The sequence below is a fragment of the Lampetra planeri genome, chromosome 76, assembly GCF_965212315.1.
Source record: "Lampetra planeri chromosome 76, kcLamPlan1.2.h2, whole genome shotgun sequence".
Classification (NCBI taxonomy): domain Eukaryota; kingdom Metazoa; phylum Chordata; class Hyperoartia; order Petromyzontiformes; family Petromyzontidae; genus Lampetra; species Lampetra planeri.
This window is the reverse complement of record NC_136181.1, coordinates 2180399-2191144: the sequence shown is the minus strand read 5'-3', so window position 1 is coordinate 2191144 and position 10746 is coordinate 2180399. Positions and strand designations below refer to the sequence as shown.

The 10746-nt window shown below is 46.1% G+C and overlaps 1 protein-coding gene across 1 annotated transcript; it reads right to left on the bottom strand.

The window, feature by feature from the left end:
* Positions 1-2242: 2242 nt before the first annotated feature.
* Positions 2243-6290, bottom strand: LOC144737993 (uncharacterized). The gene is made up of 2 exons (XM_078620928.1): positions 6172-6290; positions 2243-4454 (listed from the first exon to the last, which is right to left on the bottom strand). Exons 1-2 carry the CDS (start codon positions 6225-6227, stop codon positions 3089-3091), a joined length of 1422 nt encoding a protein of 473 aa, XP_078477054.1. The 5' UTR covers positions 6228-6290; the 3' UTR covers positions 2243-3088.
* Positions 6291-10746: the final 4456 nt, after the last annotated feature.

Here is a 10746-nt window from a genome sequence, read left to right as displayed (position 1 = left end):
CATACTTACATTAATAAAGCAATAATACGTAAAATTATAGTAATATGTACATTTGGGTTATTTAACTGACAATAATCATGAAAGCTTTGTTTTGAATTGAGACTGGAACCTCTGCCAAAATACCTATTCTGCTCGCCCTATTAACTCAATGTCAGGCTAAATCCGTATGCCGGCCATTTTGTGCATTTTAAATGCACAACAATTATACTAAATGTAATCAACTATCACAAAACAACTTAAATTTTCATCATCAAATCATTCTAATTGTCTTCCTATTATGTTATATCTATTGATTCCAGTTGGTTATCAAAATAAGCAAGTTATTAACACCTGTAAATATAATGAAAAAACCCATCACCAAAAGGGCGACGCCAGCCTGTTATGAAAGCCCGGCGTTCCGTTTGCCAACTAAGTTGAGCGTGATAATTGGTTTTTTACTCTTTTATCTGGCAACAAAACTGACACTTTTTTTTACAAGGAGTCATGTTTGCATTGACCACAATACCTGCGGTCGGAATGCAAAAAAACACAACTCTGATCATGTATGCACTGTCCTTGAAATTGATTGGTCCACACCCGAGAGTCTAGTCTCACATGGTGTTGGACCAGATGACGCCAAAAGGCGCACTTTGTGTTTTTTTGTTTGCATTCTGACCGCAGGTATTGTGGTCAATGCAAACATGACTCCTTGTAAAAAATAAATGTGTCAGTTTTGTTGCCAGATAAAAGGGTAAAAAACTAATTATCATATTTTCCTACTGGCAAAGGAGGTTCCAATGGTGTAAGTTGAGCGTCTTTCAGAAGGCCCTGAGTCAAAAAGTGAAAGAAAGTGGAGCCCCGCCTCCACCCCCAGTGGGGGAAAAAGGTTGATACAACCGGTTTACAAAAATTGTCGACACACCCTCCCACCCCACTTCGCGCGTGAAGAGCACACAAGTGTTGCAATCACATCGACCCCTCTAAGGAAAGAAACAGGTGGACCTTCTCCACAAATCTGGCTGTCGCCTGATGAAGATAGTTGTAATTACTGGCAAAACATCGTACTCCGTCAACGTTGTGGCTTGGCTGTCCAACATTTTGCTGTACTCGTCACGAATTGGCATGTTCTGTTTACGTGACAAACCTTACTAATTGGCAGTGTCGGTTGGTGGCTCGTTTAACGACATATATTTACGCGATCTAACCCAAAAAAACTGTATTATGGATATTGGCTGCGAAAGGCTGTGTTAAATTCAGTAGTATCTGCACACATGGGGGGGGGGGGAAGAAGAGGACATCAGTGGGGGCAATGGGCAAGACGCCAAGCACCGAGAAGCCCTCCGTAGGCGCTAGAGTAAGGCAGCCTTAGGTCGGAGAAATTCTAATATTAAACTTCACGCTATAAAACGGCAAACACAATATAACTGGAAAAAAGTTAACGTATCATACCTGTAATTATTACCAAACACAAACCTATCACCCTCCGTCACGCAGTACCTCTTGATGGGATTTAGCACCAGTGTTCATTTTCTACACCCAATTATAACAAATTTATATATTGAAATATTACTGGTAGAAACCTCCTGGTTACACAAGGCCACAGGGGATTATTGTGTCCGTCCGTCGTGCAGGGAGGGGCTGGGTGGGGAGGGTGGGGCTGGGTGGGGAGGGGCTGGGTAGGGGGTCGGAGGGATTGGGCTGGGTGGGGAGGGGCTGGTCACCCCGTGGTGCCCTTATAAAACAACATTTAACCTACTCACGCCAGCTTGTGCCCGCCCTCACAGTCGGGCATATTTGCGGAATACACCATGCCGCCGTTGACCCTGGCCATTGACCGAGCAACCCAACGTTCCTAACAGCTCCCTTAGCAGGAATGTGTTTAATATCAACGTCTTAATTGTGAATATCTTCACCACCAATAACTCAATCAAGTCAAACAGTACCTAGTAAATGGCTTTGGATTAACATTGAAATATTAATTTAAGTTATATTTGATTTTCTATTTTAATAATGTAATCTCACCAGTCCACCTCGAATCTGAAATGGGGGTGTTCCCTGTACTTTGAATAGTCTACAGAGTTGGGCAGGGCATGCTCTAAACATTACCTCCACGTATAAAAAGTACACCAACACCTGGCTCTACGTAGCAATTACAGAAACATTGCAGTGCACAATTACAGGTGCGATTAATCACAGGTAAGCTCACACCAGCTACAGCAACTGCATGGCACACAACACGCCTTACTGCAAGTGGCATACAGCGTCAAGATGCAGAACTTTACTCTCATTCGACACCTTTCGACTGCAACTCACGACTGAGTGCAATGATACATTGCGTGCGATTGGTCACGTGAAAAGCCGAAGCCGGCTTCTTACACTATGCACTGTACACATAATATACATCACCATACAAACACACATTTCACCACACATCACAAAATTTACCACGAACTATTCACTGTGCACTTGACGCTACACTGCACTATAAACCACAACTACACTATGCAAGGTGCGTACATAGCCATCAGGTGGGATTACAGTAGACTTGCAGACCCCTGCTGTTACCATCATATAAAATGAAAAAAATAATACCAGGCTAAGACCAATTAAATGAAACCCAAAGGGATTAAAAGCGAAACTGCAGAAAGTAGGCCTGACATTTATTTATTTTGATATCATGAACATATATGTAGTGTATGAAACCAAAAGTAAATATTACAAAAATGGTTACCTTTTATTTTATTAAAGGGCATTTAAAAGGCAATAAAAAACAGACTGGGAGCATGCAGATAAGCACGGCCACACCAGACAGCCACTTTAATAGTAATGCAAACAGTTATAATTCATACTTATTCATTTAATACGTAACCATCAAAATGCATTTCTAATTCGTGTTTTATAAGGCAGCATAATGCTTTGCATATCGACTATTTCACTTCGACACTCAATAACTTTATCTGTACAGAAAGCCCATCTATGCTTGGATGACACCTACACCCCTATGCATTCTTGAAATGATAGAATCCTGTGAATAAGGCGAATGCTATGGGAAATCGTCTCCAACTCCAGGTTACACATCTTCCAAGGTGCCATCACGTGCCGTCCCCTCCTACTCAGCTTTGTCCAAAAACTCCACCCACACCTCCACATCCACAAACTGCTGGGGATTGCCTCTCTCTCCCTCGAAATCAGAATGCTCCTCCTGCTTCACGCTGCCTCCATCCACTTGTAGATTGGGTCCTGGAGTCGAATCTTGATATTCACATTTCACCGTCACTTCTTCACATTTCACTTCTTCACATTTCACTTCTTCACATTTCACTGTCACTTCTGGCTGTGTTGCCAAGTTGGAATTTTCTTCTGATTCGTGTTTCATGAGAGATGGGCTCATTGCAGCATGTTGATTTTCACAAGTCGATTTCACTTTCTCCTTGTGGATCTTCTCATGCCTCTTTAAGTTTCCTGATAATGTAAATTCCTTCCCACAGAGAGTGCACTTGAAAGGATTCTCACCTGAATGTGTTGTCTTATGTTTCTTAAGAGATTTTGAATGAGCCAATGCCTTCCCATACACCAAGCACTTGTATGACTTATGCACTTGGTGTGTTCTCTCATGAACACGAAAAGTTTTTGAATGAGCAAATTCCTTCCCACACACAATGCACTTAAAGGGCTTCTCGCCCGTATGTGTTCTATTATGTTTCTTAAGATATGCTGACTCTGCAAATGCCTTGCCACATACACTGCACTTGAAGGGCTTCTCGCCTGTGTGTGTTCTCTGATGAATTTTAAGAGTTTTTGAATGAGCAAATGACTTCCCGCACACAGTGCACTTGAAGGGCTTCTCACCGGTGTGTCTTCGCTGATGAACACGAAGAATGTTTGAATGTGCAAATGCCTTCCCACACACAGTGCACTTGAATGGCTTCTCACCGGTGTGTGTTCTCTGATGATTATGAAGAGTTACTGAACGAGCAAATGCCTTCCCACACACAGTGCACTTGAAGGGCTTTTCACCGGTGTGTGTTCGCCGATGAATACGAAGAATGTTTGAATGTGCAAATGCCTTCCCACAAACAGTGCACTTGAAGGGCTTCTCACCGGTGTGTGTTCTCTGATGAATATGAAGAGTTTGTGAACGAGCAAATGTCTTGCCACACACAGTGCACTTGAAGGGCTTCTCGCCCGTGTGTGTTGTATTATGTTTCTTAAGATATTCTGACTCTGAAAATGCCTTACCACATACACTGCACTTGAAGGGCTTCTCGCCTGTGTGTGTTCTCTGATGAATTTTAAGAGTTTTTGATTGAGCAAATGACTTCCCACACACACTGCACTTAAAGGGCTTCTCGCCAGTGTGTTTTGTCTGATGTCTCTTCAAGTTACACATCTCATCTGTGCTGTATGGACACTGGATGCATTGGTGCCTTTTACTTCCAGCCTTTGCCGAGCCTCTCTTCTCCATGTGATTGATTCTGCAGATACATACATATTACACACAATATACAGGCAGACCTTGCTTAGTGCGACCCTTAGAGTGCCGATTTGTTTCAGCGCTCTTTGTCCTGGATATTTTTGTTCTTAATTTTGTTTAGTTTACAAAGTGCTCACGAGTAAGAACACGCAGCAGCGCAAGAAAACGAAGAGCGACGCATACTCCAAGCCAAACAGACCCCACCCCTCACGATTTAATTATCACGATTCGTGGTCATGATTATGTTTAAAAAATGACTCGTTTAGCCAGTTGAGAACTCACACGACCAGGATAGAGTTTCAGTCACCACCTAAAAAAAAAACCTCGCCACACAAATTTAGATTGAGGGATTCACTAAGATCAGGGAGGTCCTGAAGCATTTCTCTGAGAACGACCCGGACTGGAAGCGCAGCAGCTCCTTCAACCTTGTCTTCCTCCACTGACTTGTAGGATTAGTAAAGTAGAATGCACTCGTAAGTATAGTACATAATACTGATGTTATAAAACAATATTTTTACTAAATGTTTAGCATCTGTATTATTAGCGCTATTACGGGTACCCAAATGAAGCCCTCATATTATTCATACTAAATATACATTGTCAGGAACGAATCCCTATGGAGTATACAATGGGTTTATGATGACCCCTTGTAGCGCTGATCGATTGGCACTTAATTCTCCAGGAACAACGCATCTGGAGGAGCGCTAAGCGAGCTTTGGGTGTAAAGGGCAAGGGCACACACACCGACTGTGGAAGCTACTGGTCAGTCTGCCTGTCTCTCTGACAGGGCAGGTTTTGCCCACTCACTGTTCAAGCAGGCTAGACCCACTGCCGTGCAAGCGTCACCAATCCAGCATTCCAGGTTCACCACTCTGGTCAAATGAAGCTGTCACCCTGATTAGTAAGAGAGTCGATAGATATAATTAAGTCCGTCTTGAAAACTCACCTCTTTAAACTGTCTTTGTGTGTGTGGGCGAGTGTGTGTGGGTGGGTGAGTGTACCGGTTAGCGCGCTGTGCTATGAACCCGGCGACCCGGGTTCGATTTCCCCTCAAAGCCAACACTAGTGACAAATATCTGAACTGGTCTTAGGCCTCCCCTAGGTCAACTCGGCCTCAAATGAGTACCTGGTGCGGTGTGTAAACATCGCCACTAGGAAGACAAAGGCAGGCTGGGCGTGGTGCTGGTCACCTACCCCTTCGTGTGCCGTGCCGGCCTTCATAGATGCTCGCTGACAGTGGGTGAGTGTGTAAGTGTATGAGTGGGAGCGTATGGGTGAGCGTGTTGGTGGGCGAGTGTAATTGGGTAATGCTTTGAAATCTCATTCAGACTAAAATTAAAGGTCTGGACTGGTTTTGTCCGAATATTCAAGTGGTGAAAAGCGGCCTGCATATTACTCAATCGGGAATACGCGCAAAAGCATCCCCCACGCCCCCCCAAAAAACTCGACGATCCTGAACTAGAGTATGGAGGCTCTGAGAGGTGAAGTAGTCAGCCAGGTGAAGACAAATTAAACTTAAGAGAATCAAAGCAAAGTCAGTAAGGCAAGGGCAGGAGGCAAGGCCTGCATGGCTTGGCCCCACGTAGTAACGTTCCAACCTGGACATCGATTCCATACTTGCCGCTCCTCAATTGCTATCGCTACGAGAGAGAGAGGGAAGAAGCGAGGCTGTACCTGGGTAAACAACAACAACCAACATCACGATGTGAACTTCTCACCTCTGATCCGAGAGTTGCGCGCACAGAAGCAGCTCCTGGGAATTTCGTGACGTCATACGGAAGCACGCAGCGGGAGAGATGACATGACGTCACTAGCACCCACACCGACTCCCCTCAAGTTAACGCGGATGTGTATGAATAAATTATGGTAACGAGGCGTGCCCATATATGGAGTGATTGGGCGTGGCCGCAGAATTAATGGGTAAATTACGTTAATGAGCCGCCAGTGGTATTTGTTTTACTGCAGACTCAACATATAACGTCACCCTGGGCCTTTGAAGTTAAGGGAATAATAAAAGTATACACTAATTTCCAAAAATTGGTTCCGCTGAAACAGAAGTTTTCCGTTTCATTTACTAGGTATAACCGCGTGAGCCATGCGGCTCTTGACTCGGGTGCAACCGCAACAAAACAAAAACATGAACAAGAAGCATCTTAAAGTGACTACACGCAACAGAAAAATCGTGGAAAAAACAGCAAAGTCTTCCAGAAAAAACACCATATTTCAACGCTATGTGCAAAAATCCCAGTGGGATGCAAGTCAAACAATAACAACCATAAGACAATGTAGATTACAGTTATCAGGCTAACTCTGTACTACAACAAACAAACATGGCTAAACCAAAACTTTTCAAAATCACCAAAATAAACTCATAGGAACTGTGATTCAAATTTAACAATAAACGATATACATAACATGTACGACCAAACTTTGCAGCCTTAGTTGGCTGCATGAGTCACTCCATAACAGCAGGAGTATCAGTAGCAAAATCAACATTTTTCAATACACCTTTAAAGATCAGCACACTATTATCAAAACTCAAGATCATACTTTGCAGCGGTCATCCGGAATGATACATATGATTTCAGACCATTCTGAATAGCAGTGGCAGCTAGGGGTGTACAACTCCTCTAGAGCAGTTTTGAGTGAAGATCTCACAGGTAGTAATCCAGGTTGCAGTTTATTGGCGATAGCATTCCAGACCCTGGGGGCATCAATAGAAAAGGCCCTTCCTCCAGTATTTGTACGGCAATAAGGAATGTGAAGCTGGTGAATGAGAATTTGTTCTTCGAAACAGTGAGGAGATCCAGCAGTTAGTCTGCTGATTTTTTTTATAAGTACATCGTGAATAAATAAGATCTGATGCACAATCCGTTGATCATTAAGAGAAGTTAAGTTTGACCCAATATAGAGATCGCAGTGGTGGGTCCTATACGGGCAGTTCAATGCAAATCTTAAGGCCGAGTGATAAATTGAGTAAAGCTTCTTCAGTAGAGTACTGGTCTGCTGGTTTATATACGATGTCACAGTAATCAAGTAGAGGCAATATGGTAGCTTTTATCAATTCCAAGCAGAGCATAGGGGGGAGCAGTGCTTGTGTCGATACAGAAAAACATTTTTTTAAAATTTTACCAATATGATCAATGTGATCTTGAAAATTCAGTTTTGAATGACAGTCGCGTCGGGAATAAACTCTAGCATAAAATAGCGACCTTGCGTGGTTTCTGTGGGTGTGGAGAGAGCGTCGGGTGGTGTGAGTACGCGCATAAGTTTGGTGATCAGCGCGCATTCACTGATAAACGATCGTGGACGGTCGGTGCAGGCGTGAATCACGGGTGAAGTAAGAGAGGTAACCTCGATTCGATTGTCATTGCGATTGGGCCACGCTAACCACGCGCGTTTGCGCAAATGGATTGACGCACGAGTATCGTCAGTAATAGCTCGCCATAGTGCGTGGAATTGGCGCGCGAATAACTTCATCAGCGCGACCATTTTACCCGGGTTTTGCGCGAAAATCCTACTGACTACGCCAGAATCCCGTCGAAGTTCCTCCGTCATTTTACCCGGGTTTTGCACGCGAATCCTGCCGACGTTCATTCGCCATTGTGCCCGGGTGTTGCTAGCAAATCCTGTCGACATTCCTTCATTTTCTGGTGCTTGAGCGTGGGTGCTTATTTACTCCGCGCGTTTTACGCAGTAGGTTTTCGTGGCGACGTTCACGTTAAGGGTGTCGGCAGGTGCCAAATTCAAGCACGTGGTTGTGGTGGTTGTTATTGTGGTGGTGGTGGTTGTGGTGGTACTGCTGGTGGTGCTTTTGGTGGTGGTGCTGCTGGTGGTGCTTTTGGTGGTGGTGCTGCGCCGCGCCCGCGCATATTCATACGGCTATTTTTTAGCTCGTGCACGTGGCGGCCAAGAGGTGCGGGTGGCTGCACGTGCACGAGTGTGGGCAGTGGCATGCATGGGCACGCACGTGCAAGGAGTCTTCTCCAAACATTTGGGGGAGTGTTTGCGGGGAGTGTGTGTGGATAACCCCGGGTGGCCGAGAGCCAGCCACTAGTCATGCCTCACAGGGAGAACGCGGAGGCAGCGAAGCCGAAGACTCGAGCGGCGGCAGCGTGGAGGGAGGAAGGGGAGGTGGAAGGGGGAGAAGGGTCGGAGAGCAGCAGCCCTCACACGAGTGAGGAGTCAGGGGGCAGCAGCTCCCACAGATGATTGCCTGTATTTTGCTTCTACACTCAATGACTTAATATTACATGAAGCTCATCTCTGATTGCATGACACCGACACCCATATGCATTTTTTTAACGACAGAAGCCTGTGAATCCGTCTCAAACCCCTGGTTACACATCTTCCCAGATGCCATTTCACACGTCCTGGCCCCTCCTACTCAGCTTTTTTCAAAAACCCCACCCACACCTCCACATCCACAAACTGCTGGAGAATACCTCACTCTCCCTCAAAATTGGAATTATCCTCCTGCTTCACGCAGCCTCCATCCACTTGTAGATTGGATCTTGGAGTAGAATCTTGATTTTCACATTTCACCATCACTACTTCAGATTTCACCATCACTTGTTCACATTTCACTATCACTTCTGGCCATGTTGTCAAGTTGAAATTTCTTCTGGTTCTTGTTTCATGAGAGATGAGCTCATTGAAGTACGTTGACTTTCACAAGCCGATTACACTTTTTCCTTGTGGATCTTCTCATGCCCCTTTAGGTTTCCTGATAATGTATACTTAATCCCACATTGCACTTGAAGGGCTTCGCGCCCGTGTGTGTGCTCTGTTTCTGCTTCAAACGTCGACTGCGATCCGTTCTGCATGAACACTGGTCGCATTGGTGCCTTTTAGCACGAGGCTGTCTTGAGGGCCTCTTCTCCATGCGATCGATTCTGCAGACATACCTATACATTATTCACAATACACATGTTGCGTCGTAATAAGGAGCTGTGCGCAGCTGACCCACCACGCTCACGGGCCGACAGGGGTGGAAGCTGAGGGGGAGGGGGACCCCCCCCCACCACTTCCTAAGACCCCTTAAGATAAGACCTTCCAGAAGGTTTTAGGGGGGGGGGGGGCGTGAGGGGAGGGGTGACCCCAACTTGGGGATAAAAGGGCAGCCCTCGGGACGATCGTGGCAGTACTCACCAACTCACGCTCAAAGACATCTGAAGACCTGAAGACTGGGACAGCACCTGGGGACGTTGAACCGAGGCTCTCATTAGAGCCGGTTGTAGCAGACCCGAGGTAGCGCAGGACACCCTGGGACCCTCTCCGAGGCTCTCGCTAAGCCGGGGTTGAAGCGTAGCTGGCGTGTAACGTAGCTGGCGTGTAGCGTAGCTCGGCGTTTAGCGTAGCTGGCGTGTAGCATAGCCCGGAGTGTGTAGTAGTGTGTAACAGAGTCCTGTTCAACAGAGTAGTGTTTAACAGAGTGCTCAGAGTTGTTATAATAAACGCGTTGCCTCCAGCAGACGTCTCTGTGTGGTTAGTTCTAGGACACAACACACACATTACAAGACAAGGGACCCCTGTATAGACATAATAGACTGTTGGGACAGGTGCTGTTAGCATGCACCTGTGAAGGCTGACAGTGCAATGAGGGGGTGGGTGGCCAGAATCACGCACTGGCGCCTTTGTCTCCGTAATAGTGTAGCGGCATCGTTGAGCGCTGTATGCGATTGCCACTACTTAAAGCCTGTAATAACGGCCTCGAATCAACAGGGGGCTGAAGGGAGTCTAATGGTGATGAGTGAGGCCGTTGGCCGAAGGTAAACCCCAAGGTAGCTCGGGACCGGGGTTACGGACCCCCAGGAGGGGGGCTGGAGGATAACGTCACTCCCCAGGCCCCTCCAGATGGTTCCAGAAGAGAGGAGTGGCTAGGGGCGGAGTGAGCCAGGAACTGGTATAAAATCCGGACCCCTGAAGGGGACAGGCAGTCGTCGATTACCTGAAGACCGAAGAGCCACCCCGGTGACCTGGAGCTGCCACCTGGAAGACCCGAAGCAAAGAGCCCAAATGGCAGAACCTGAACCCTTGGCTAGGGTCGGTGCAAAAGCTTAACCAGTATAGGGTCAGAGCGTAACCAGTGTAGGGTTAGAGCGTAACCAGTGTGAGGGCAGAATATTCTGGAGGAAATACCTCCTTAGTGTATCGGGTGGAAGGGGCTATACCCCTTTGTATTATGTACATGTTAAATACATGTTGCCTCTAGAAGAGAGAAGTCTCCCCAAGTTTGTACCAACTATATATGGTGCCAGAAGTGGCCAAGATAGCTATTGCTTAGATAGTGT

Coding starts and splice junctions, on each gene's coding strand:
- LOC144737993 (XM_078620928.1), bottom strand. CDS start 6,227: ATGACGTCACGAAATTCCCAGGAGCTGCTTCTGTGCGCGCAACTCTCG. Junction 4,455..6,171: donor GCGCAACTCTCGGATCAGAG/GTGAGAAGTTCA, acceptor ATGTATCTGCAG/AATCAATCACATGGAGAAGA.